The sequence below is a fragment of the Ranitomeya variabilis genome, chromosome 3 (genome assembly GCF_051348905.1).
Source record: "Ranitomeya variabilis isolate aRanVar5 chromosome 3, aRanVar5.hap1, whole genome shotgun sequence".
Taxonomy (NCBI): domain Eukaryota; kingdom Metazoa; phylum Chordata; class Amphibia; order Anura; family Dendrobatidae; genus Ranitomeya; species Ranitomeya variabilis.
This window is the reverse complement of record NC_135234.1, coordinates 763,882,402-763,909,944: the sequence shown is the minus strand read 5'-3', so window position 1 is coordinate 763,909,944 and position 27,543 is coordinate 763,882,402. Positions and strand designations below refer to the sequence as shown.

At 48.2% G+C, this 27,543-nt stretch overlaps 1 protein-coding gene across 3 annotated transcripts; it reads left to right on the top strand.

Moving 5' to 3' along the window:
* Nucleotides 1–6,771: 6,771 nt before the first annotated feature.
* On the top strand, nt 6,772–26,169 carry LOC143817382 (uncharacterized). 3 transcript variants are annotated; one of them, XM_077298763.1, is made up of 8 exons: nt 6,772–7,065; nt 13,505–13,664; nt 13,759–13,935; nt 14,017–14,125; nt 14,196–14,269; nt 19,923–20,159; nt 20,289–20,385; nt 23,957–26,169. In XM_077298763.1, the coding sequence occupies exons 2-8, from the start codon at nt 13,587–13,589 to the stop codon at nt 24,655–24,657; spliced, it is 1,473 nt and encodes a 490-aa protein (XP_077154878.1). In that variant the 5' UTR covers nt 6,772–7,065; nt 13,505–13,586; the 3' UTR covers nt 24,658–26,169. The 3 variants fall into 3 exon arrangements, with proteins under 3 accessions (XP_077154878.1, XP_077154880.1, XP_077154879.1); XM_077298765.1 differs by lacking the exon at nt 6,772–7,065 and adding an exon at nt 7,202–7,267 and having other exon boundaries at nt 23,957–26,163; XM_077298764.1 differs by lacking the exon at nt 6,772–7,065 and adding an exon at nt 7,447–7,545 and having other exon boundaries at nt 23,957–26,163.
* Nucleotides 26,170–27,543: the final 1,374 nt, after the last annotated feature.

The following is a 27,543-nucleotide window of genomic DNA, read 5'->3' as shown; positions in this document are numbered from 1 at the left end:
GCTCGCTCTTCTTTCTTGTCCATCTCGACTGCCATCATAAGTTTCGGCTTCTTCTGGTGCAAGTAGTGTAGTGGAGCAGGGTAATGGAGGGCATGCCTGGGAAAAAGCAGGGTAATGAGGGCATGTCCGGGGAGGAGCAGAGTCGTGAGGGCATGCCTGGGGAGAAGCAGAGTAATGAGGGCATGCTTGGGGAGGAGCAGGGTAATGAGGGCATGCCTGGGGAGAAGCAGAGTAATTAGGGCATGTATGGGGAGGAGCAGGGTAATGAGGGCATGCCTGGGGAGGAGCAGGGTAATGAGGGCATGCTCGGGGAGGAGCAGGGGTAATGGAGGGCATACTTGGGAAGGAATACATACCATGAGATACAGCCTTCCCAAAACCCTGTCTGATGACAAATGCACACTTAGCAGGATGCAGCAGGCCTCCACTGATAAATGCAAGGGGCGGCACAGGTGCAAACTACTTGATAAAAACAGCCACCCCCACACCAACCAAACATTGCAGGGGTTGGCTGCCTAGTAGAAAAAAATGCACATTGATATAACTCACATAGGACGCCAGCCACACAGGTAAGTGTGATGCACAGTGTCTGGTATGCAGCCTATTAATGACGCCCCTTGTATTAACAGGCGGGCTGCCCAGTACCATATCATGCAGCACACTGTGACAGACGCCCCAAAAGAAAATATATATATTTTCTTTTGGGGCGTCTGTCACAATGTGCTGCATGCTATGGTGCTGAGCAGCCCGCCTGTAATACAAGGGGCATCATTAATAGGCTGCATACCAGACATTGTGCATCACACTTACCTGTGTGGCTGGCGTCCTATGTGAGTTATATCAATGTGCATTTTTTTCTACTAGGCAGCCAACCCTTGCAATGTTTGGTTGGTGTGGGGGTGGCTGTTTTTATCAAGTAGTTTGCACCTGTGCAGCCCCTTGCATTTATCAGTGGAGGCCTGCTGCATCCTGCTAAGTGTGCATTTGTCATCAGACAGGGTTTTGGGAAGACTGTATCTCATGGCATGTATTTTTTTCTGAGTTTTTTCCATACTTGGGAAGGAGCAGGGGTAATGGAGGGCATGCCCGTGGAGGAGCAGAGTAATGAGGGTGTGATGGTGCGATATGTTATGTGGGTATCATTTTGTGTATATTTATATTTTACTGATTATCATGGTGTTCTCTTGTAGGATGAGTTATTTGCCATCTGATATCAGCCCCCACAGTCCTGTACTGTTACCTCTCCACAGGGTCAGTGAATAATGTTGTTTGCTAATATGCTAATGACATTGAACTAGCTTGTTGAAACAATGAGCCCCTTAGACCCACCCCCATAACCTGTGAATGAGGAGGGAGACTTGTAAAAATCAGGGAAGTGAGACACAGATCAGTTTTGTGTGTGAAATGATGATGTGAGCACAGCACGTCAGAGAGAAGGGGAAGCATATGGACCATTTTTTATCCTCTGTCTGCTGGATTATTGGGCTCCCATCTCCTTGGACATTTATCCTGTTACTGAACTGCATTCTTGTTCTGGACTATTTTATCCTTTGTGTGGTGGATCATATATGGACCTTTCGTATTTTTGCCTAAATAAAGGTCTTGGAATTGTTTACTATTCTCTTGCTCTGTTGATTGTGTGGTATCGGAGAAGGACCCCGTGACAACTGGTGGCAGCAGTGGGATCAGCAGAGCGTAACCTAATGGGGAACCACCTGCAGAGTGAGTACAGAAATTGGACTGTATGCAGTTTACAGGAGAGAGCCAGAGACCTGGGCCTGAACTACCAGGGACTGACTAAAGAAGCCTTATTTGATCTACTGGTGGGTGCTAACCAGACCACCTACTCCCATATGTCTTAAGGACGAGCACTGGAGACGAGGACCCCCACTCCAAAAAGCCAGAGAGTGGTGTGGTATGAAGAAGAGATGGCGGTTCTGGGTCCAGGCGTCTCTCAGGAGTATAAGGAATAGGCTGTCCGCCGGGCACCGCGGAGACATGAAGCTTGAAATAGGGAGTAACGCACTGTGGAATGTAAACCCAACAATCCAGGAGCCTGTACGGATCACCCGGACAGAGTGTAAGGCATTTGATGAGGCTTCCGGAGATGTGGAGGGATTCTTCAAGGACTTTGAGCAGCAGTGTGCTGTGATGGAGATGCCCCACTCTGGCTGGATGCATTTGTTAGTGGGACTCATAAACTGTAACCTGGCGGAGGCTTACCGAACCATTGACTCACAGCGGAATTGGGATTATAACATTGTAAAGCAGACTATTCTGGATTACCATGCTATCACCCCAGACACATATAGGGCCAAGTTCCGAGACCTCCCATGCACTACGGGGGGGGATCGTTTAGGATGTATGCACATAAGATGTCCCAGGCATGTCGGAGATGGCTGGAAGCAGAAAACGCCTTTACTGTGGAAAATGTTATACAGGCGTTCCTTAAAAAACAATTTCTGGCCAAGTGCCCCACAGAGGTACGGGAATGAGTCCGGGAGTGCACACCGTGCACCGTGGATAGAGCTGCAGCCCTGGCCGATGAAGCCCTTACTATCCGACTGCAATGGAGGAGGCTTCAGAACAATGAACCACAGCCTTCTCCTGCGCCCCGTCTCCCTCCAATTATATCTACCCTTGCACCTAGTCGCAAGCCGATGACAATCACAGCTCACAATCCTGGGCCCCAACAGTTCCGACCACGACCTGGGAGTATCACAGAGAGGAGATGTTATGGGTGTGGGCAACCTGGACATTCTGGCTGTCCCTCAAGGATTCGGAGGAAGCCCCACCTCGTCCAGTATATCTTGTGCACTCCATCCCACCTGAGGAAGAGCTACCACCACCCCCACCAGAGTGGGCCACCGACCACGGCACCATAGATACCCCTCCTGGAGTATACGGACTCCGGCCTTTGTCCATCAGAATACAGAGCAACAGCATTTCCACCTGCAGGGTGTCTTAATTGATGGATACAAGTGTTTGGATTTAGAGACACGGGGGCATTCCTGACTATTGCTGACCCCCGTGTGGTTCGACCCGAGGCAATTCACCAAGGCCCGGAAATTCCCATTGTCCTGACGGGGGGTGTCTGCAAATATATACAGCGAGCTTTGGTACGTTTGGATTATGGTTTTGGAGAAAAACTGTGTTGGATTGGAGTTATGGGAGGACTTCCTGCAGATATCCTTGGAAATTACGTTGGGGAGTTACAAAGTCATTTTGTGGGAGCAGAAGGTCCGTGGGCCTCTCACTCTTCTGAAAGAACAATTGGAGGGAGATATCACAGTTACCGGAACGCCCATAATTCCCTACGTTCTAGAGTTCAGAGACAGTCTCGCCCAGCTAGCTACCTTGGCTAATGAACATCAGCGAACGGCCCAGTCCAGTCAAAAAGCCTGGTATGACCATAAAGCCAGGACCCGGGAATTTATGGACAAGTGCTCATGATTATTGCAACCCCTGCCACTGTACAAGGAGCTATAAACTATTGAACAATGTGGACTAAAGTGAGCAGGCCAGAGGTCTGTGTAGGCCTAATGGCGTGCTCACTTGTTATGAGGGGGGAGAGGTTGTGATGGTGTGATATGCTATGTGGGTATCATTTTGTGTATATTTATATTTTACTGATTATCATGGTGTTCTCTTGTAGGATGAGTTATTTGCCATCTGATATTCTCCCCACAGTTCTGTACTGTCATCTCTCCACAGGGTCAGTGAATAATGTTGTTTGCTAATATGCTAATGACATATTGAACTAGCTTGTAGAAACAATGAGCCCCTGCGACCCACCCCCCTAACCTGTGAATGAGGAGGAAGACTTGTAAAAATCAGGGCGGTGAGACACAGATCAGTCTTGTGTGGAATGATGATGTGAACACAGCACGTCAGAGAGAAGGGGAAGCATATGGACCATTTTTTATCCTCTGTCTGCTGGATTATTGGGCTCTCATCTCCGTGGACATTTATCCTGTTACTGAACGCCATTCTTGTTCTGGACTATGTTATCCTTTGTGTGGTGGATCATATATGGACCTTTCGTATTTTTGCCTAAATAAAGGTCTTGGAATTGTTCACTATTCTCTTGCTCTGTTGATTGTGTGGTATCGGAGAAGGACCCTGTGACAGATGGCATGTTTGGGGAGGAGCAGGATAATGGATGGCATGCTTGGGGAGGAGCAGGGTAAGGAGAGCATGCTTGGGAAAGAGCAGGGTAATGAGGGCATGCTTGGGGAGGAGCAGGGTAATGAGGGCATGCTTGGGGAGGAGCAGGGTAATGAGGGCATGCTTGGAGTGGAGCAGGGTAATGGAGGGCATGCTTGGGGAGGAGCAGGGTAATGGAGGGCATGCCTGGGGAGGAGCAGGGTAATGAGGGCATGCTTGGGGAGGAGCAGGGTAATGAGGGCATGCTTGGAGTGGAGCAGGGTAATGGAGGGCATGCTTGGGGAGGAGCAGGGTAATGAGAGCATGCTTGGGAAGGAGCAGGGTAATGAGGGCATGCTTGGGGAGGAGCAGGGTAATGAGGGCATGCTTGGAGTGGAGCAGGGTAATGGAGGGCATGCTTGGGGAGGAGCAGGGTAATGGAGGGCATGCCTGGGGAGGAGCAGGGTAATGGGAGCATGCTTGGGTAGGAGCGGGGTGATGGGAGAATGCTTGGAGAGGAACAGGGAGATGGAGGGCATGCTTGGGGAGGAGCATGGTAATGGGAGCATGCTTGGGTAGGAGCGGGGTGATGGGAGAATGCTTGGAGAGGAACAGGGAGATGGAGGGCATGCTTGGGGAGGAGCAGGGTAATGGGAGCATGCTTGGGTAGGAGCGGGGTGATGGGAGAATGCTTGGAGAGGAACAGGGAGATGGAGGGCATGCTTGGGGAGGAGCAGGGTGATGGAGGGCATGTATGATATGGAGCCTATATAGAACTGTAATAATCTGTAATACCGGGGCTGGGAAATCTGAAATGATATCTGGAGTCATCTTGCAGTTGGGTGACGGATCCACATGAATTAATTGTTATGCCATCCACATCATTCTCTTCATTGGCCTCCTGCTGAAGCCTTCCCCCTCATTGTACAGCACCTCTCCTTCCTGATTGGTCCGCTTGTGCAAGGCTGTCCCTCATAGATCCTCCCCAGCAGAACCTCCACTGTCCTCCATTGTTTGATCACTCAACCTCCCCTACATCGACTCCTTCCCCCACATTACTTTATTCCTACAAAACTTGCTTCCACTCCCATCCTCCTATAAGACACCGTGTGGGATCTCAGATGACCAATGTTTGCTGCTCAAGCCTTTATTAGGGTTGAACAATTAATAAAATGTTCAATTCTCTAGTTGCCTACTCCTGGCCTAATGGATATTGATCATGTGCACTAAAGAAATACACCAGACACAGTCAGCTGTAACTCTCCTTGATCAATGTGTGGCTCAGCTCCAAGAAGGGAAGTTTATTAGTCAAACACAATGTTATATATCTCCTGTAAGGGGGCTCGGTTAGCTCTAAAATGGGAGTGATCGGATGTATTTCATTGGTTAGTGGGTTGGGCATGAGCAAGTCCATGGGCGGATCCATGAGGTCATCAGGGTGGGTTGGTCCATGAGGTCATCAGGGTGGGCGTCACTGTGGGTGGATCCATGAGGTCATCAGGGTGGGCGTCATCTTGGATACCAGAGCACATGGCATGCTGAAACAGGAAATGGCGGCCATCTTCAGTGTCTTCATTGTTCATCTTGGATACCAGAGCACACGGCTCTGGTACAGGAGATGGCGGCCATCTTCAGTGTCTCACTTTGTCTGAGGAAAACTTATGTAAGGTTAAACAATACATGTTATAGGTTGCTTCCCTCAATTACCTTATGTGTTGAGGTTAATTAAGTATTTGATCTTATGGCTCTCCTCAACACCTTCAGCCAATCAGATGTTTCCTCTCTTGTTCCCTCTCACAGAATCCAGCTGCATCCCCCTCCTCTCCCCTGTGTCACGTCTTCTTTTTGCAGATTTTCACCTTGCTCCTCTGTTCACTGGGGCATATTTGGATGTTGCTGTGTCCTTGTTTACGGCCATGTCCAGCTTAGACTAAGCGGCCCCACCGCCGGGACTCCTGCCCAGGGCTACTGGCCTCATGTATGTCTATGAGGAGACCAGATAATCAACTCCTAGAATGGTTCATGTCACGGGTGCATGTAGACTCCACATGGCTCCGGGCACAGGACTTACAATGTCATCAAAAACGCTGCAACTATTCATTGTTCCTTGGGGGTGTTGGGATGGTCAACACTGCAGCCAGTGATTGTCTGCAGCGGTCACATGTCAATCCGGACTGCGCAGAATATACAGAGGCTTCGGAAGCAGAACAGGTCATATTTGCCAAATTATAATCAGGCCTCTCTGGGATGTGATTGGTCTCTACCTAATGATGGGACATCCCATAATAACGCACAAGAACCGTCGGAAGCCGAGCGGGCAGCGGTCATCATATTGAATATATATGGCTACTTGATGTGATGTCAATATAAAAACCCAATGTGTGTATTATATGTGGGCAGATGAACTACAGGAGCAGCGCACTGCATGCACGCAGTTCTTCTACATTCGCCTTTCCATTACTTCTGCCAGTAGTTACAATGGCGCCGGGTGACCAGTCCTGGTTGGTAATTGCTAGACTGTATTATGGGCTCCTTCCGTGTGTGATGTCATTTCCGGGGGCGTGTCATACGGGGAAGGCACGAAGCAGCATGCCACAGCCTGTGGGTTCAGGGTGACAAACATGCGAGGAAATAAACTCTAAACTTCCGCCCCTATTCAATGAATGGCTAACAGGACAGAGGAATACGCTCTCTGGTCGCTAGAGGCAGATGTGTATGATAGCCTTCTATAGTCAACGTCACTTCCTGTCAACGGTCTACAGAGGCGCCATTTTGTCGTAGCCTTAGACGTTGTAAAGAGACATAATCACGTGACTACTACTAATACTCCCAGAAATCTCTGCGGCGCTCGAGTCCCTACCGTTTACAATGGATGTGAAGGTGTGGGAGCGGCTGACGGCCCGGCGGCTCCTGGATGAGGTGACGCGCTGATCGTTGTCATTATTCTCTGCTGCCCGCGGCTCCTCTGCCTCTTGTGAGCGGACATGGCGGTGTCGCCCATAGCAACCAATCAGATGGCCGCTTTCATTTTGGGCTCTGGTTGCTATGGGCGACAGCTCCTTTCTGCTGTGACTACTATGAGGGATCCTCCATGGGATCGGATTAACCTCTTCCTGACCGGGTGTTTTTTTGTCTCCTTCCTTTTTTTCCTCCCCCCTTGTTACATCACTTTTTTTAGTTTTCCATTGATGGATCCGGCCAGGACTTAGTTTTGTTACTGGGAGAGATGACGGTTTTATATATTTTTATTACATTTTTCCTTATTTCTGCTGTGATGATGGCGATTTGTGTTTTTTCATTTTTTTTTCTTAGCGGTACAAGTGAAATCATGTTCTATTCTCTTAGATTGGACTGTTACAGAGGCGGCGGTACCAGATCTGGCTATTTCTGTACTTGGGGGTGATTTAAACTTTGTTTTTATTTTCTCTTTATTATTTGTCACTTTGTTTTTAGTCTTCTGTGGGGGCGTCAGAGGGCGGGAATTATCAGTGGTTAGTTAGTGGTTAATAAGCAGTCATTGCATACACCCGCACAACCTGTGACGTCCTAGGTTGGGATGGAAATGTCATTAGTTGCTATGGGCAACGACTCCACTTTTTATTTTTTGCACATTTTATGACCCCCCTGCACCATTGTCTTTTTGTTGCTCCTTTTTCTGTTCACATTCCGTCTCGCTTTTTATTGATCCCCGTATCTATCTCATCTGTGCCAGAATTCTGGAATGAAAAAGCCACGAAAATTAGTGGAAACGTTACCATTTTTTTTTCCCCCTTTTTCAAATAAATGGGGACAGTGGCCAAATACCGCAAATCCCATTTCCGAGAAGGTTCGTCGCTGACTGCAGGGCGGCAGACCGTGGGCTCGGAGCGCGGACTGCTGATGGCGGCGATTCCCCCAATGTCTCCCTCCACCATTCTCGGTTACTGACTTCCGCTTCTTGTATCTCGGTGCTCATTGTTTTCCTCTTGTTCTTGTTCCTTTGATTCCTCTTTTCCTTCATTGTCTTTTTCTTCTTTTCATGTTTTTTCTCTTTTATGTAGTTGTTTTCCATTTCTCCTCATCTTCTTTCTTTCCTTCCTCTTTAGCTTCATTCTCTTCCTTTTGTTGTTCATTCTCTTCCTCTTTTATTTCGTTTTCCTCCGTTTTTTTTCTTGTCATCTTCCTTCTTCTTGTTCATGGTTTTCTAATAATATAAAATATAACTTTTAATATATATATCTAATAAAAAGTTGGTGTGTCCAACTATGTAAAAAACACACAAAAGACTCTACAAAAAATCCCCAAATCAGGGGAGTAGTATATGAACCTAACCCTCGAAATTACTACACACCCATCAGTGCATCAGCAATACACAGGGTACAATATGCGCTCCAATCTCGGAGTGTTTGAGCACAACCATATACCACACAGTTGTGACCGTCAGCTGCCCCCACATGTCATATGGAGATGCAGTATTTGAACATAACCAAAAGGTTTATATGTCCATGAGCGATCGCATACCAACTGCCCCCACCTGTCATGAGGAGATGCAGAAAAATGCGAACCAATGCCAGAATAATTGGAACAATCTCACCTCGGACTTTCCTGTGGTATAGGTGAGAGTTCCCGTGAAAACAGCATCCAGAGGGGGGGCCTATAATTCTGGCCACACATCAACCCGTCCACACTGTTCAAGCGAATAATCAGGACCCCATAAATCACCGCATGTTTCCCTACGCGTTTCGTTATGTTGAACTCATCAGGGGAAAATTATAGAGGGATCCCCACTGATTCCGTGGAGTATCCGTAACATAGGGGTATATCGGCATCCACTGTTAGTTGGTATTGCACGTGTTTAAATAACCCGCCCAGAATTCTCTGGGCTGGGTCTCCTGACGTAGGTTCCGAGCGCCCCATCTGGACCGCTATTGCTGAACCGCACACGTCATTTCCGGCGGCGTGTGCTCGTCAGGGTACTACGATGGCATATTATCAATTTGTGACGTAAATTCAATGCGCCCCCTCTGGAACGCAACATGCTGGACCGCACGCGTCACTTCTGGCGGCGCGTGCTTATCCAGTTGCTAAGGTAACAGACTATCCCCTCCTATCGCAACCCTTATGTCTCCTACCGCTCGCGTAGTTTCCGGCGGTGTATGTTAGGTAAGGTTGCTATGGTAGCCTGTTTTTTATATATACCCTAAAGCAAGCAATGGGGCCATGTACATCACCAACTGGTGCCCTGACCCTGTCCAGCTGTCATAACGTGACACCCGACCGTAACCTCAGGTCCAGGCGCTCACGTTATAAGCCACTTTTTGGAGTCTTATAATCTCACTGCATCTGTCTCTGCACGAGCTCAGCTGCAGTGATAAATACAAAAATGCCTTTAACCCCTCCATGGTTGTTGAGCACAATAACCAACAACTCACCATTTGTACAGGGTATGAACTAAGATTCGTATCCCCGATCCTAACAAATCCTTAACATTGAAGGGAGGATCGCAATATAAGGGCACATGCTGGTTACCTCCTACGAGCTGAGAAGAAACCATAACTAATGGCTAGTGAGAACATTAACCTTAAACTCTGTTGGGAATATAAAAAGGAGCAATACAGCCACACACGGGTCCAAAAAGAGAATCGAACATGGAGTGGTTAGCCAGGAGAGATGAAGGGGGGGGGGGGGGATGTTTAGAAGGTGCCCCAGAAAAAAGTAGATCGAGAGATAGGGTTATGTCCACCCCCCATGTCCCTAGATCACTCCTATCAATACCTGCCTAGCCTATGGAGGTTGGCACCCTAGGATAGAAAAAACGCAAGATTGGCGCCCCCATTCCACAACGGCTGTCCCTATTGATGGTCCTACAAAAACCCTAATGTAAATTAGAGGAGGAAGGAAGGGAAGAAACCCTATAATGTATATCTGGGCTAATTTTCCAGGAAACAGCTGTATGTGAGAATTTCGTTAAGGCCCTCCGGCGTTTGTGTTCGTAAGCGGAAGATCCATTTTGTCTCACATTGTAATAACGTCTGGTCCCAGTTGCCCCCCCTCTTGGGTGCACCAATTCTGTCAATCCCCATAAATCTGATTCCTCGACTGTCACCATTGTGTACAGTGTTGATGTGCCTGGCCAAAGGTGTATCTCTCTTAAGTACGATATCTCTCAGATGTTCTCCTATACGTCTCCTAAATTCACGTATGGTCTTACCAACGTATTCTAAGCCACATATACACGCTGCTCTGTAGATTACTCCCTTGGACCTGCAATTAATGAAATGGTAGATTTCAAATTCTTTCCCAGTCACTCCACTCCGAAATCTTGATCCCGTTGTAAGTACTGGGCAGGCTATACACCCGCTACATTTGTAGCAACCTTTGGGTGGATTAGGGAGCCATGTGTCCTTTACCGGTGGGGAATAATGACTGTGTACAAGTCTATCCCCCACAGATTTACCTTTTTTGAAGGTGATCCGTGGGAAATCCCCCACCATCTCTCCTATGTCCCCATCCATGTTCAGGATGGACCAGTGTTTTTGTAGTATGGTCCGTATTGTTTTAGCCCCGTTATTGTAAGTGGTGATAAAGCGGCAGATCGGCAATTCTTCTCTCCTCGGAGCTGGCACCAAGAGACTATCCCTATTGACCTTCTTTACCTCGTTATAGGCCTTCTTGAGAATCCCTTTAGGGTAACCCCTGGCCAAAAAACGTGTTTGTAGGTCATCTGCCTGTCTCTTATATTCCTCATCAGAGGAGCAGTTACGTCTTGCTCTTAAATATTGGCCTTTTGGGATGCCTCTTTTCAGGGGTCCCGGATGGTGACTGTCCCACCTGAGAAGGGCATTCGTGGAGGTAGGCTTTCTGTATGTCTTGGTGCCCAAATGTCCATCTGGTTTTTTTTGAATGTACAAATCTAGAAATGGTAGTTCATCTCTGTGGTATTCATAAGTAAAAGACAATCCTAGATTGTTGTTGTTCAGTTTTGCCACAAAGTTAGTTAAGGTGTCGATGTCCCCATTCCAGATAAGTAGGACATCGTCTATATAACGGGACCAAAAAACTATATTAGTTTGTTCTTCAGCAAAGGAATCCCCAAAAACCTCTGTTTCTTCCCACCAGCCCAGGAGCAAATTTGCGTAAGCGGGCGCACAGGAATTACCCATCGCGGTGCCCCTGAGCTGGTGGTAGGTGGAGCCATTAAACAGGAAAAAATTCCTAGTTAGACAAAACTCTAATAGGTCCAAAATAAACCTGTTGTGTCCCAGGAACTGTTGACCCCTGCTCCTAATGAAATATTCCACTGCTCTTAAACCATCCTTGTGTCTAATAGACGAATAAAGCGCCTCGACGTCAATACTACAGAGGAGGGTTCCTGGCTCTAGGATCATCCCCTCTATTTTTCTCAATAGATCCATTGAGTCTCTGGTGTATGAATTCAATGATGTAACATATGTTTTAAGAACCTCGTCAAGATAGATTCCTACATGATGGCTAAGGCTATTAATTCCTGAGACTATAGGTCTCCCCTTCAGTGGGGTCAGACCTTTGTGGACCTTTGGGAGGCAATAGAAAGTTGCCATCACTGGATGTTGTGGGAGTAAAAATTCAAATTCATTCTTATCAATCAAGTCATTATTCAAACCTCCATCTAGAATCTTTTTAAGTTGTTTCTTGTATATAACAGTAGGGTTTGAGGGGAGCTTTTCATAGTTCTCTGGACTAAGACTCCAAAAAGTGGCTTATAACGTGAGCGCCTGGACCTGAGGTTACGGTCGGGTGTCACGTTATGACAGCTGGACAGGGTCAGGGCACCAGTTGGTGATGTACATGGCCCCATTGCTTGCTTTACGGTATATATAAAAAACAGGCTACCATAGCAACCTTACCTAACATACACCGCCGGAAACTACGCGAGCGGTAGGAGACATAAGGGTTGCGATAGGAGGGGATAGTCTGTTACCTTAGCAACTGGATAAGCACACGCCGCCAGAAGTGACGCGTGCGGTCCAGCATGTTGCGTTCCAGAGGGGGCGCATTGAATTTACGTCACGAAGTGATAATATGCCATCGTAGTACCCTGACGAGCACACGCCGCCGGAAATGACGTGTGCGGTTCAGCAATAGCGGTCCAGATGGGGCGCTCGGAACCTACGTCAGGAGACCCAGCCCAGAGAATTCTGGGCGGGCTATTTAAACACGTGCAATACCAACTAACAGTGGATGCCGATATACCCCTATGTTACGGATACTCCACAGAATCAGTGGGGATCCCTCTATAATTTTCCCCTGATGAGTTCAACATAACGAAACGCGTAGGGAAACATGCGGTGATTTATGGGGTCCTGATTATTCGCTTGAACAGTGTGGACGGGTTGATGTGTGGCCAGAATTATAGGCCCCCCCTCTGGATGCTGTTTTCACGGGAACTCTCACCTATACCACAGGAAAGTCCGAGGTGAGATTGTTCCAATTATTCTGGCATTGGTTCGCATTTTTCTGCATCTCCTCATGACAGGTGGGGGCAGTTGGTATGCGATCGCTCATGGACATATAAACCTTTTGGTTATGTTCAAATACTGCATCTCCATATGACATGTGGGGGCAGCTGACGGTCACAACTGTGTGGTATATGGTTGTGCTCAAACACTCCGAGATTGGAGCGCATATTGTACCCTTTGTATTGCTGATGCACTGATGGGTGTGTAGTAATTTCGAGGGTTAGGTTCATATACTACTCCCCTGATTTGGGGATTTTTTGTAGAGTCTTTTGTGTGTTTTTTACATAGTTGGACACACCAACTTTTTATTAGATATATATATTAAAAGTTATATTTTATATTATTAGTCACACCTTGCTTTTTGACAATTTAATAGACTGGTGCATATCAATATTTGATTTTCATGGTTTTCTACTAGTTCTGGTCTTCGGCTTCTTCATTATCTTCCTTTTGTCGTTCATCGCCTTCCTCTCTTCATTATTTTCCTCTGATTTGTTTTTTTGTCTTCGTTTTGTTCATCTTCTACTTTATATTTTCATTGTCTTCCGCCTTGTTCGTTGTCTCTCTTCTATGTCATTGTTTTCTTCTCGTTCATTGCCTTTCCTTTTGTTCTTTGTTTTCCCCTCCTTGCTCTGTGTCTCCTTTTTGCAGTGACCTCTGTATAAGACGTGCACAGTCTCTTGCCCTTTCCTCTACAGTTAATACTGAGATCTCGGACGTGTCCCTTCTGCCCGAGGTTCCTCTTAGACATAGATGAGATGTGAACGGAGCGCAAGTTCTAGACCATCCCTCCTCAGCGCTTCCTTACACTTCCTTCCTTACACTTTCAATGATTCTTCTTTGTTGTTTTTTTTATTCTCTTCTTACTTTTCTTCTTTCAGTTCCGGGATCGTCATTGCTGAGCTTCCGCCATGATTGGTGTCTACAAGAACCTGAGCCTAGTCCACCGCAGATCGGCAGAGGATGAAGACGGGCAACGATGAGATGACCAAGAGAATATTAGTTGTTACCCTGGAGATCATCTACCTGCTGACCGGTGAGGTGAGCGATGCTGGATGTTAGGTCATAAGACAAGAGTTTGGAAAGTTCTTGGTGCTTAAATCTAGTCCTTTCCTTGTCTCCATCTCTTTATTAGGATTATGGACCAGTGAAGACGTCCATCCGACCTGTGACCCACAGTTCATCTAGAGGACGGAGCAGGACTCATCTCCTCACGTCAGCGCCTTCACCTCGCTTGCTGATAGTGGAGAGACCCCATGAGAAGAAGATCCTAGACCTCACCAACAAGATCATTGAGCTGCTGACCGGGGAGGTGAGGTCTCGGGGTCATTATGTGCAGACGCCGGGGGGGGGGGATAATGTGGACGATAATTAGTGTCTTTCCCTACGTCAGGTTCTTGTGTGGTGTCAGGACGTCTCTGGCTACTTTTCTGTGGAGAAGTCGGAGTATTTAGCAGGGCGCAAGGATCTGTACAAGGACGTCATGATGGAGACGCAGCCGGGTAGGATATATAGCTATATACACTCGTCCGATGATAAATCTTATATATACTCTGTATTCTGTCACTGCAGACTCCAGGAAGAAACATCCCAGACCGGACAACTCACAGGAGTCAGCAGAGGAGAGTGCCGCAGACGAGCACCAGGTAGGTAATCTAGGGTGATGTTCTCCTGTCATGAGTCACCATCTGTATGTCCTGTTATTTCATTGTGAGATGCCCCTTACCTGGAGTTCTCTGCAGACAGCCACATCAGTCTCCATATAGCGAGTGACGGCCACATCAGTCTCCATATGGCGAGCGACGGCCACATCAGTCTCCATATAGCGAGCGACGGCCACATCAGTCCTCCATGTAGCGAGCGACGGCCACATCAGTCCTCCATGTAGCGAGCGACGGCCACATCAGTCCTCCATGTAGCGAGCGACGGCCACATCAGTCCTCCATGTAGCGAGCGACGGCCACATCAGTCCTCCATGTAGCGAGCGACGGCCACATCAGTCTCCATATAGCGAGCGACGGCCACATCAGTCTCCATATAGCGAGCAACAGCCGTATCTGTCTCTGTACAGCGCACGATGGCCACATCAGTCTCCATACAGCGAGCTACGGCCGTATCTGTCTCTGTACAGCGCGTGACGGCCGTATCTGTCTCTGTACAGCGCGTGACGGCCGTATCTGTCTCTGTACAGCGCGTGACGGCCGTATCTGTCTCTGTACAGCGCGTGACGGCCGTATCTGTCTCTGTACAGCGCGTGACGGCCGTATCTGTCTCTGTACAGCGCGTGACGGCCGTATCTGTCTCTGTACAGCGCGTGACGGCCGTATCTGTCTCTGTACAGCGCGTGACGGCCGTATCTGTCTCTGTACAGCGCGTGACGGCCGTATCTGTCTCTGTACAGCGCGTGAAGGCCGCATCAGTCTCCATATAGCGAGTGACGACCATATCTGTCTCTGTACAGCGAGCGACGGCCACATCAGTCTTCATATAGCGCGTGACGGCCGTATCTGTCTCTGTACAGCGCGTGACGGCCGTATCTGTCTCTGTAGAGTGTGGGACGGCCACATCGGTCTCCATACAGTAGGCGACGGCCTCATCGGTCTCCATACAGTAGGCGACTGCCTCATCGGTCTCCATACAGTAGGCGACGGCCTCATCGGTCTCCATACAGTAGGCGACGGCCTCATCGGTCTCCATACAGTAGGCGACGGCCTCATCGGTCTCCATACAGTAGGCGACGGCCTCATCGGTCTCCATACAGTAGGCGACGGCCTCATCGGTCTCCATACAGTAGGCGACGGCCTCATCGGTCTCCATACAGTAGGCGACGGCCTCATCGGTCTCCATACAGTAGGCGACGGCCTCATCGGTCTCTGTACAGCGCATGACGGCCGTATCTGTCTCCATATAGCGAGTGACGGCCATATCTGTCTCTGTACAGCGAGCGACGGCCACATCAGTCTCCATATAGCGAGCGATGGCTGTGTCTGTCTCTGTACAGCGCGTGACGGCCACATCAGTCTTCATATAGCGCGTGACGGCCGTATCTGTCTCTGTACAGCGCGTGACGGCCGTATCTGTCTCTGTAGAGTGTGGGACGGCCACATCGGTCTCTGTTGTGTTCCTCCGGTCAGGTGGATATTGATATTTAACCGTGATTTTATTCAAAAGCCGATAATCAATACATGGTCTCAAAGAGCCGTCCTTTTTTGACACAAAGAAAAAGCCGGCTCCTAAGGGAGATGACGATGGACTTGTAGTCCTAAGATTGCCGGCCAGGAGGATAATTCTTGGGTCACTGCATACTTTCTGGTTCATCCCGGTATCTGAACCGAGACTCCAGTATCTGGTCAAGTGGTACTGTTGTGTTCCTCCGGTCAGGTGGATATTGATATTTAACCGTGATTTTATTCAAAAGCCGATAATCAATACATGGTCTCAAAGAGCCGTCCTTTTTTGACACAAAGAAAAAGCCGGCTCCTAAGGGAGATGACGATGGACTTGTAGTCCTAAGATTGCCGGCCAGGAGGATAATTCTTGGGTCATATTGATATTTAACCGTGATTTTATTCAAAAGCCGATAATCAATACATGGTCTCAAAGAGCCGTCCTTTTTTGACACAAAGAAAAAGCCGGCTCCTAAGGGAGATGACGATGGACGAATATGTCCCTTTTCCAAGGACTCCTTTATATATTCTCGCATATCTCGTGACAGGGAAGTCTAAACGGAAGGAAAACTGTCATGATCTCCATGGCTAGAGAACATAGCATAAGCCTATATAGGAACAAGCTCTTGGAAGATGGGAACTGTACTGACCATGAACTAAACCTACCGCACAACTAGAAGTAGCCAGGTAGCATGTCCTACTTTTTATCCCTATATGCCCAGCGCCGGCCGGAGAACTAAATAATGCTAGCAGAGGGAAATATAAGACCTGGCTCACCTCTAGAGAAATGCCCAAAAAGGAGACAGAGGCCCCCCACATATATTGGCGGTGATTTTAGATGAAATAACAAACACAGCCGGCCAACAATGTTATCAGAAGCCTCTCTGTGCTTGTTCCTGCTCCCAGACATCTACTAGATAAGTTGGACTTTCGTCCATGTTTGTTTTTGCTTTTTGGTTCCAGTTCACAGCTGCAGTTTCGTTACTGTGTCTGGAAAGCTCTTGTTGATCAGGAATTGCCACTCTGGTATTATGAGTTAATGCCAGAGTCCTAAAGTAATTTCTGGATGGTGTTTTGTTAGGGTTTTCTGCTGACCATGAAAGTGTTCTTTCTGTCTTCTGCTATCTAGAAAGCGGACCTCAAATTTGCTAAAACTATTTTCCTGCTGTGTTTGTTATTTCATCTAAAATCACCGCCAATATATGTGGGGGGCCTCTGTCTCCTTTTTGGGCATTTCTCTAGAGGTGAGCCAGGTCTTATATTTCCCTCTGCTAGCATTATTTAGTTCTCCGGCCGGCGCTGGGCATATAGGGATAAAAAGTAGGACATGCTACCTGGCTACTTCTAGTTGTGCGGTAGGTTTAGTTCATGGTCAGTACAGTTCCCATCTTCCAAGAGCTTGTTCCTATATAGGCTTATGCTATGTTCTCTAGCCATGGAGATCATGACAGGTCTCCATACAGTAGGCGACGGCCTCATCGGTCTCCATACAGTAGGCGACTGCCTCATCGGTCTCCATACAGTAGGCGACGGCCTCATCGGTCTCCATACAGTAGGCGACGGCCTCATCGGTCTCCATACAGTAGGCGACGGCCTCATCGGTCTCCATACAGTAGGCGACGGCCTCATCGGTCTCCATACAGTAGGCGACGGCCTCATCGGTCTCTGTACAGCGCATGACGGCCGTATCTGTCTCCATATAGCGAGTGACGGCCATATCTGTCTCTGTACAGCGCGTGACGGCCACATCAGTCTTCATATAGCGCGTGACGGCCGTATCTGTCTCTGTACAGCGCGTGACGGCCGTATCTGTCTCTGTAGAGTGTGGGACGGCCACATCGGTCTCCATACAGTAGGCGACGGCCTCATCGGTCTCCATACAGTAGGCGACTGCCTCATCGGTCTCCATACAGTAGGCGACGGCCTCATCGGTCTCCATACAGTAGGCGACGGCCTCATCGGTCTCCATACAGTAGGCGACGGCCTCATCGGTCTCCATACAGTAGGCGACGGCCTCATCGGTCTCCATACAGTAGGCGACGGCCTCATCGGTCTCTGTACAGCGCATGACGGCCGTATCTGTCTCCATATAGCGAGTGACGGCCATATCTGTCTCTGTACAGCGAGCGACGGCCACATCAGTCTCCATATAGCGAGCGATGGCTGTGTCTGTCTCTGTACAGCGCGTGACGGCCACATCAGTCTTCATATAGCGCGTGACGGCCGTATCTGTCTCTGTACAGCACGTGACGGCCGTATCTGTCTCTGTAGAGTGTGGGACGGCCACATCGGTCTCCATACAGTAGGCGACGGCCTCATCGGTCTCCATACAGTAGGCGATGGCCGCATCGGTCTCCACACAGTAGGCGATGGCCGCATCGGTCTCCACACAGTAGGCGATGGCCGCATCGGTCTCCACACAGTAGGCGACGGCCGCATCGGTCTCCACACAGTAGGCGACAGCCTCTATATAATTCTTGCCATTCTGTATATAGCGACATGTAAAAGATTGGGCACCCCTGGTCAAAATTACTGTTATTGTGAACAGATATGGAAGTTGAAGATGAAATGATTTCTGAAAGGCCTAAAGTTAAAGATGACACATTTTCTCTGTATTTTAGGCCAAAAATTATATATAATTTCATCTTTTACATTTTAAAAATTACAAAAAGTAAAATGGGCCTATGCAAAAGTTTGGGCACTCTTGGAGATTTGTGTGCTCAGATAACTTTGACGAAGGTTTCAGACCTTAATTAGTCTGTTAGGGTTATGGCTTGTTCACTATCATCTTTGGGAAAGACCAGGTGATGCAAATTTCCAGCTTTATAAACACTCAGCCTCCTCTAACCTTGTGACAAAAACACCAGCCATAGGATCTTCTAAGCAGCTGCCGAGCACTCTGAAAATGAGAATGGTGGAGGCCCACAAAGCAGGAGCAGGCTATAAGAAGATAGCAAAGTGTTTTCAAGTTGTCCTTTCCTCAGTTTCATATGTAATTATGAAATGGTAGTTATCAGGAACAGTGGAGGTCAAGGTAAGGTCTGGAAGACCAAGCAAAATGTCAGTGAGAGCTGCTCGTAGGATTGCTAAGGAGGCAATTCAGAACCCCCGCTTGACTGCAAAAGACCTTCAGAAAGATTTAGCAGACTCTGGAGTTGTGGTACATTGTTCTACTGAATCATCAGAAGAAAACTTCTCCTGCATCCTCACCATAAAGTTCAGCATCAGAACTATGCGAAAGAACATCAATACAAGCCTGATTCATTTTGGAAATAAGTCCTGTGGACCGATGAGGTAAAATCGAAATCTTTTGCCACAATAATGAAAGGTATGTGTGGAGAAAAAAAGGCACAGGATTTCAGGAAAAGAACATCTTGTCAACCAATAAGCATGGAGGAGGATCAATCATGCTTTGGGGTTGTGTTAAAGCCAATGGCACAGGGAACATTTCACGGGTAGAGGGAAGAATGGACTCAATGAAATTTCAACGAATTCTTGATGAAAACATAACACCATCTGTAAAAAAAAAAAAGCTGAAGGTGAGAAGAGGAAGAGGATGGATTCTACAAATGGAGAATGATCCTAAACATCTCACAATCCACAATAGACGACCTCAAAAGGCGCAAGGTAAAGGTTTTACAATGGCCCTCACAGTCCCCTGATCTGAGCATCATTGAAAATCTGTGGCTAGAACTCAAAATAGCAGAGGATGCAAGACGACCCAGGAATCTCACAGAACTGTAAGAACGGATGAAAATCCCTCAGACGAATTGAAACAGTTGTGTGACTGCAAAAAGCGTTTACAAGCTGTGATACTTGCAAAAGGGGGCACTACTAGGGACTAACCATGCTGTGCGCCCAAACCTTTGCATTGGCCCATTCTCCTTTGTGTAATTTTCAAAATGTAAAAGATGAAAATATATATTTTTTGCCTAAAATACAAAGGAAATGTGTCATCTGTAACGTTAGGCCTTTTAGAGATCATTTCATCTTCAACTTGCTTTACTGTTCACAATGACAGTAATTTTGACCAGGGGTGCCCAATCTTTTACACCCCACTGTATATCACGTGACGGCCACGTTGGTCTGTATATATGACTCAGGCGCAGGAATGAATATCTGTTCTGTTCAGGATGGAAGCTATAGAGTGATCAAGGTTGAAGATGACGAGTTAGAAGAACATGATGCAGACGAGACGGGTGTCGGCCCAGGTGAGAGCAGAGCTGCCCTCCGAGTCAGAAGCATCGTGAGCGAGCGTGTGTCTCCTACAGATGAGCCCAGTACGAGAAAAACATTGGAGCGACGTCCCACACCGGACGATGCCCAGGAGTCTGGAGAGGAAAGTGACTGCGCCACGCAGGACCACCAGGTAAGTGGAGACGAGATGATTCCACCAAACCCGTGATCGGGCGAAGTCATGATATTGTGCAAACTGACCGCCGACAGGTCATGACCCTGACGTGTGACATCTGCCCTCATGGTCTTCTGCTTTATGTAGGATGGAAGCCTAAGAATCATCAAAGTGGAAGTAGAGGAGATAGACGGGTGGGGAGTTGAGCAGTGTCCTCAGGAGACCCCTACAGATACCATCCCAGGTGAGAGACTACCTCCAAACCCAGGTCATAGACTTTATAGGAGAACGTTATTTCACTATACTGCTATATGGTGTAGAAATATTTATTTTTTATTAATAGGAAAAGGGTTAAGGCTTTAAGGCTATGTGCACACGTAAGAAAAGAGGTGCAGAATTTTCTGCACAAAATCTGCATCTCCTGGCCGAATCCGCAGCTGCGTTTTTTACGCTGTTTTTTATGCGGTTTTTATGTTTTTTTAGTGCGTTTTTTGTGCAGCTTTTATTTCTATAATGGAGGAATGCAGAAACGCTGCAGAACCACACAAAAGAAGTGACATGCACAAAAATCTGCTGCAGATCTGCACCAATTCTGTACTAAATCTGCATCGTGTGCACATACCCTTAGGCCATGTGCACACGTTCAGTATTTTTCGCGTTTTTTTCGCGTTTTTTCGCTATAAAAACGTGATAAAAACGCGAAAAAAACGCTTACATATGCCTCCCATTATTTTCAGTGTATTCCGCATTTTTTGTGCAAATGTAGCCTTTTTTTCCGCGAAAAAATCGCATCGCGGAAAAAAAAGCAACATGTTCATTAAAATGCGGAATTGCAGGGGATTCCGCACACCTAGGAGTGCATTGATCTGCTTACTTCCCGCACGGGGCTGTGCCCACGATGCGGGAAGTAAGCAGATCATGTGCGGTTGGTACCCAGGGTGGAGGAGAGGAGACTCTCCTCCACGCACTGGGCACCATATAATTGGTAAAAAAATAAGAATTAAAATAAAAAACAGTCCTATACTCACCCTCGATGTCCCCCGAAGTGTTCCCGCCTCTGTGCTGCACGCTGGCTGGTTCCTGTAGCTGGTGTGCGGTGAAGGACCTTGCCGAATGACGTCACTGTCCTGTGATTGGTCGAGACCGCTCACGTGACCGTGACGTCATGGAAGGCCCTGCGCGCACACACCATCTATACGGAACGGACGCCGGTGAGGAGATCTGATGTCTGCGGGTGAGTATAAGCATTTTTTTTATTTTTTTTATTATTTTTAAACGTTCTATCTTTTACTATAGATGCTGCATAAGCTGCATCTATAGTAAAAAGTTGGTCACACTTGTCAAACGCTATGTTTGACAAGTGTGACCAACTTGTCAGTCAGTTTTCCAAGCGATGCTACAGATCGCTTGGAGCATTCTGCAAGCTAATTACGCTTGCAGAATGCTAAAAAAACGCAAAAAAAACGGGAAAAAAACGCAAAAAAAAAAATGCGGATTTCTTGCAGAGAATTTCCGGTTTTCTTCAGGAAATTTCTGCAAGAAATCCGCAACGTGTGCACATACCCTTAAAGTTTTTTGCATTGTAGCCTTTGATCACAGATAGTGATGAGCGACTATCAGGGCCAGACTGGGACAAAAATTCTGCCCTGGTATTTGAAGGTACACAGGCCCACTTGTCACATGGTGGTTACACACTAAGGCTAAGTGCACACGTTCAGGATTTCACGCGTTTTTTTCAGGTTTTTTCAATATAAAAACGCGAAAAAAACCGCTTACATTAAGCATCCTATTAATTAGAATGCAATCCGCAATTTTTGTGCACATGCTGCGTTTTTTTTCCCGCATGTTCATTATTTTGTGGAATTGCGGGGATTCTGCACACATTGGAATGCATTGATCCGCTTACTTTCCGCATGGGGCTATGTCCACCATGCGGGAAGTAAGCGGATCATGTGCGGCTGGTATCCAGGGTGGAGGAGAGGAGACTCCTCCACGGACTGGGCACCATATCCCTGTAAAAAGAAAAAAAAAGAATTAAAATAAAAAATATTGATATACTCACCTTCCGATGGCCCCCGGAGTCCTCCCGCCTCTTAGCGGTGCACGCGACGCCCTCCGTTCCCAGGGATGCTGTGTGCGAAGGACCTGGGATGACGTCGTGGAGGTGTCACTGCATGCTTAGGGGAGATGAGATTTCATAAAATCCCATCCACTATGCTGTAACATCTGGCCGCTGTGGCTAGGACACTGCATCAAATCCACAACAAATCCGCCAAGTGGAAACATACCCTCAGCCATCAGATTTCCTTTAAGATCCCACAGGTGCCATCTATGTCCCATGGTTGACTATTAGGCTATGTGCACACGTTGCGGATTTTGCTGCGGATTCGCAGCAGCTTTCCATGCATTGTACAGTACCATGTAAACCTATGGAAAACCAAATCCGCAGTGCACATGCTGCGGAAAAAAACGTGCGGAAACGTAGTGTTGTTTATTCCGCAGCATGTCAATTCTTTATGCGGATTCCGCAGCGGTTTACACCTGCTCCATAATAGGAATCCACAGGTGTAAAACCGCAGGTGGAATCCGCACAAAAACCGAGGTAAATTCGCAGGTAAAACGCAGGGCCTTTTACCTGCGGATTTCTGAAATCCGCTGCGGAAAAATCTGCAGCCATCAAAACTACGTGTGCACATAACCTTTTCCCTGCTTTTGAGAACTATAACTCCCAGCATGTACAGCAGCTCCTATGGCATGCTGGGAGTATAGTTCACCACAGGAGTGGTGTTTTTTGTGAGGGAAGAAGAGTGGACACAGCTTTTTTTTCTTAATTCTATTAGAGCTTGCCTCTTCGCTAGTTCCAGGTACAACTCCGGGCTTTCTGTGCTTCTGCTCCATGCACTCAGGGTAAGGTTATCAGCAGCTGGTAAATCCTTTCTGTCCCTGCCGCCTCGCTGGACCGGAGGAAGTGGGCGTCTGATGTCCTGACCCCCGGCTGCAGTAAGTGGCAGGGTCCCAGCAGCACAGAAGAGCAGAGCGCGCCTCTCCCCCTGCCCTGTCTGTTACCTCATCACAGCTGGTGTTCAGAACATCAGACCGCGGCCACCAACTTCATCCTGTCTAGCGTGGCGGCCGCAGTGATTTTAGGAGTGCAGCGCGATCCTGTGCACAAGGCAAGCTGATGCTGCCTAGTGTGCTGGCTGCAGAAAACAACGCCGGCTGTCAGCGTGAAGGGGGCGACAGATCGAGCGGCCCACTGCAGGCACCGGCCCTTCTGGCATTTTGCCAGAAATGCCCGATGGCCAGTCTGACCCTGGCGAGTATACTCGTTACTGGAGATTTCCCCAGCACGCTTGGGTGATCTCCGAGTATTTCGGCATGATCGGAGATTTAGTTTCTGTCTCCATAGCTGCATGATTTGCGGCTGCTAGACAGCCTGAGTACATGCTGGAATTGCCTGTTTGTTAGGGAATCCCCACATGTATTCAGGCTGTCTAGCAGCCGCAAATCATGCAGCTATGGAGACAGAAACTAAATCACCGAGCACGCTGAAATACTCGGAGACCACCCAAGCGTGCTGGGGAAATCTCGAGTAACGAGTATACTCGCTCATCACTAATCACAGATGCTCTGTTTCCAGTGTATTGATATTGTTGAGATTTGATTGATTGGATGACAGATAAATATCAGTTATTAGCTATACCTTACAGTAAAAAACAATCCTCCAGGTTGGGGACATTTTTTGAGTTTTCACCAATCTGCGCCTTAGGGTATAACTCTTAATATTCAGAATATCTTCCCTTCCCCTTTCTCAGGTCCAGCATCCTCCAGTTTGGATAACATGGTTTCCTGTCCTGAATGTGGCAAATGTTTTTCCCATAAGTCCAAGCTCAGCCGGCACAAAAAGACGCACACGAGTGAAACGCCGTTTTCATGTAAGGACTGCGGAAAATGCTTCAAACATAAAACGTCACTTGCCGACCACAAGAGGATCCACACGGGAGAGAAGCCGTTCGCCTGTTCCTACTGCGGACAGAAATTTGCCCATCGGTCCATTGTTATCGACCACGAGAGGACGCACACGGGCAGCAAGCCCTTCTCCTGCTCTTTCTGTGGCCAAAGCTTCACCATGAGGTCCACGTACGTTAACCACTTGAGAATCCACACGGGGGAGAAGCCGTTCTCCTGCTCGGATTGCGGTAAATGCTTCACTCAGAAGTCAGCACTTGACAAACATCGGTTCCTCCACACGGGAGAGAGGCCTTTCTCGTGCCCAGAATGCGGGAAGAGTTTTTCCAGAAGGTCTCTGCTTGTGGAACATGAGAGGACACATACGGGAGAACGGCCGTTTTCATGCACAGAATGTGGCAAAGCCTTTGCCCACAAGTCGACCCTTTCTGCTCATAGGATAAGTCACTTGGGGCTGAAGATGTTCTCCTGCTCTGATTGCAACAAGTCCTTCACCACCAAAAAAGGGCTTGTAAGACATTGGCAAATCCACGCAGGAGAGAAGTGATATCACTGCCGCATCTACAGGGGGTATGAAAAGTTTTTGGGTGTGAAGACAATGGGTGCATTGGGAAAAAGATGTTAAGAGCTGATCTCCTGGGGAAGATGGGGCATGTGGTTGTATCTAGGAAGACGCACCAGTGCCAACATTTGCAACCCTTATGCCTCTAGGGACACCATCGGACATTTATGAGGGAGGTATGGGTACCTCTGAAGGGCACGGCTATGGTCTGAGGAGCCAAGTGGTACATCGGATTGTTGCACTGTGTAGACATTAAATGGTCACTATCATTTCAAGAAACTGGTGAATATAATAAACTTTGTATTACTTTGTCAAAGGAATCTGCTACTTCTTTTGTCCAGCTCCTGGGACTCATCATTCACTCTGAAAAACTGGTAAGGTCGGTCCTCGTGAAAACAAGATGGACGGCTAGCGCAGCGACGGATCAGATTGCTGCCTTTTGATGGCAATGGAGGAGGAACGGGGTGAAAGAGGTACACACGCTTGAGATGCTTTCACAGCTACGCAGCTCAGTACTTCTATATAATGTCCTCCCATGCAGCAGCTATTTTCTAGTGTTTTCTCTCACCCCTGTGCTGGATTCATAGCCACACTGCTCAGTACTGCTGTATAATATCCTCCATTCTGCTGTTTCTGAATATGCAACATAGACATGAGGGATTCCTCCTGCAATCATTGCTCTGTGTGTGCTGTGTATGGAAGTCATCATAGCAGCTAGTGTCCACCCACCAGTGCAGAGACAACTGAAAATAAGAGAGCGTGCAGAGGGAAAACTGGTGAAATATGCAGCATACAAGTCATATAATGGCCAGAACCATTGTATTCCTCATCTACACACACAACAGATTATTCTGAACAGTCCTCTGAAATGATAGGTAAGATTTAATACTCCTGTCACGGATGTTACGTGGAATAAAACCTTTTCTCCTGTCAACAAAATTGGTCGTTCCCCACACTTTTTGGTTTTGGGGCGACAGCAGCTGTCAGAATTAATGTGCCGTCACCCAAGGAGCCATGAATCGGATAGAATAATCCTGTAAGTGACATGCGGTACTGACTTGTCTTGGAACAGTTTCCTGCCTGTAGTCAGACAAGAAGGAAATAATGAAGCATATTTTGATTATTGCCATTCAAGACCAATGGAAGCTCAGCCAAACTGAGCGTGCATGTGTGCAGGGGAAAATCAGAGGAACAGTGTTTGGCTGCGGTACATGGGCAGATTTAGGCCCTGGCTACACGAAGATTCACTGACTCTCTCCTGATGAGAAGATGACTCTGCCGACCGTGCCCTGCAATGACGAGATGGCTCTGCAGACCCAGGCTACATAGCAAAGCTGAAAACTCAACTGCAGCTAGCAGAAAATGTCAGCCTAATACTAGAGGGGTCAGAATGATGGAGACACTGAACCTGTTGGGAGTTGTATCTATTGTATGCCTTTTATATTGAATCCATTTTTCTAATAAAAATAAATAAAAACAAAAGTTTTTTGAATACTGAGGTCCGGGTGACTGTGCATGGTGTGAACATATACCTTAGCGGTGGTGGTGAGGGACGGGGACATACAGATTTTTTTTTTTTTTTTTTTTTTGCCAATATTGTTTTGGTTGCTGCAGGATGAACCATTGAGCCCCGTCGCTGGTCAAACTGGATCCCGGGACATTTCCTCAGTGATTCATGTCCTATTCCACACAGTGCGATGCAAGGGGCTAAATGTTTTTCTCCACAAAATGTGTTCAATGCTTCTCAATACCACCCAAATAGCAGCGATCCCGGCGCCCCCCACCCCAATACCACCCCGATAGCAGCGATCCCAGAGGGCCCCCCTATAACACCGCCCCTACAGCAGCAATCCCGGAGGGCCCCCCATATCATCGCCCCTACAGCAGCAATCCCGGAGGGCCCCCCATATCGCCCCAACAGCAGCGATCCTAGAGGGCCCCCATAACACCACCCCGACAGTAGTGATTCTGGAGGGCCCCCCCATAACACCGCCCCGACAGTAGTGATTCTGGAGCCCCCCACCCCAATAGCAGCGATCCTAGAGGGCCCCCCCATAACACCGCCCCGACAGCAGCAATCCCGGAGGGCCCCCACCATAACACCGCCCTGACAGTAGTGATCCCAGAGGGCCCCCACCATAACACTGCCTCGACAACAGCGATCCCAGAGGGCCACCCATAACACTGCCCAGATATCAGTAACCCCGGAGCTCACATAACAGCCCCCTCCCGATATCAGTGACCCTGGAGCCCCTCCATAACCCCCCCTTCCCGATATCAGTGACCCCGAAGCCCCCATAATAGCGTCCTGATATCAGTGACACCAGAGCCCCTATAACACTGCCCCGATATCAGTGACCCTTGAGCGCACATACCCCCCCCAATATCAGTGACCCCGGAGCCCCCCCATAACACCGCCCCGATATCAGTGACCCTGGAGCCCCCCCCATAACACCCCGATAGTGACCCCAGAGCCCCCATAACAGCCCCCAATATCAGTGACCCCGGAGCCCCCCATAACACCGCCCCGATAGTGACCCGAGAGCCCCCCATAACACCCACCCAATATCAGTGACCTCGGTGCCCCCATAACACCCCCCCCCGATATCAGTGACCCCAGAGCCCCTCCATAATACCCCCCCGATATCAGTGACCCCAGAGCCCCTCCATAATACCCCCCCGATATCAGCGACCCCGGAGCCCCCATAGCACCGCCCCGATATCAGTGACCCCAGAACTCCCCCATAACACCGCCCCGATATCAGTGACCCCAGAGCCCCTCCATAATACCCCCCCGATATCAGTGACCCCGGAGCCCCCATAACACCGCCCCGATATCAGTGACCCCAGAACTCCCCCATAACACCGCCC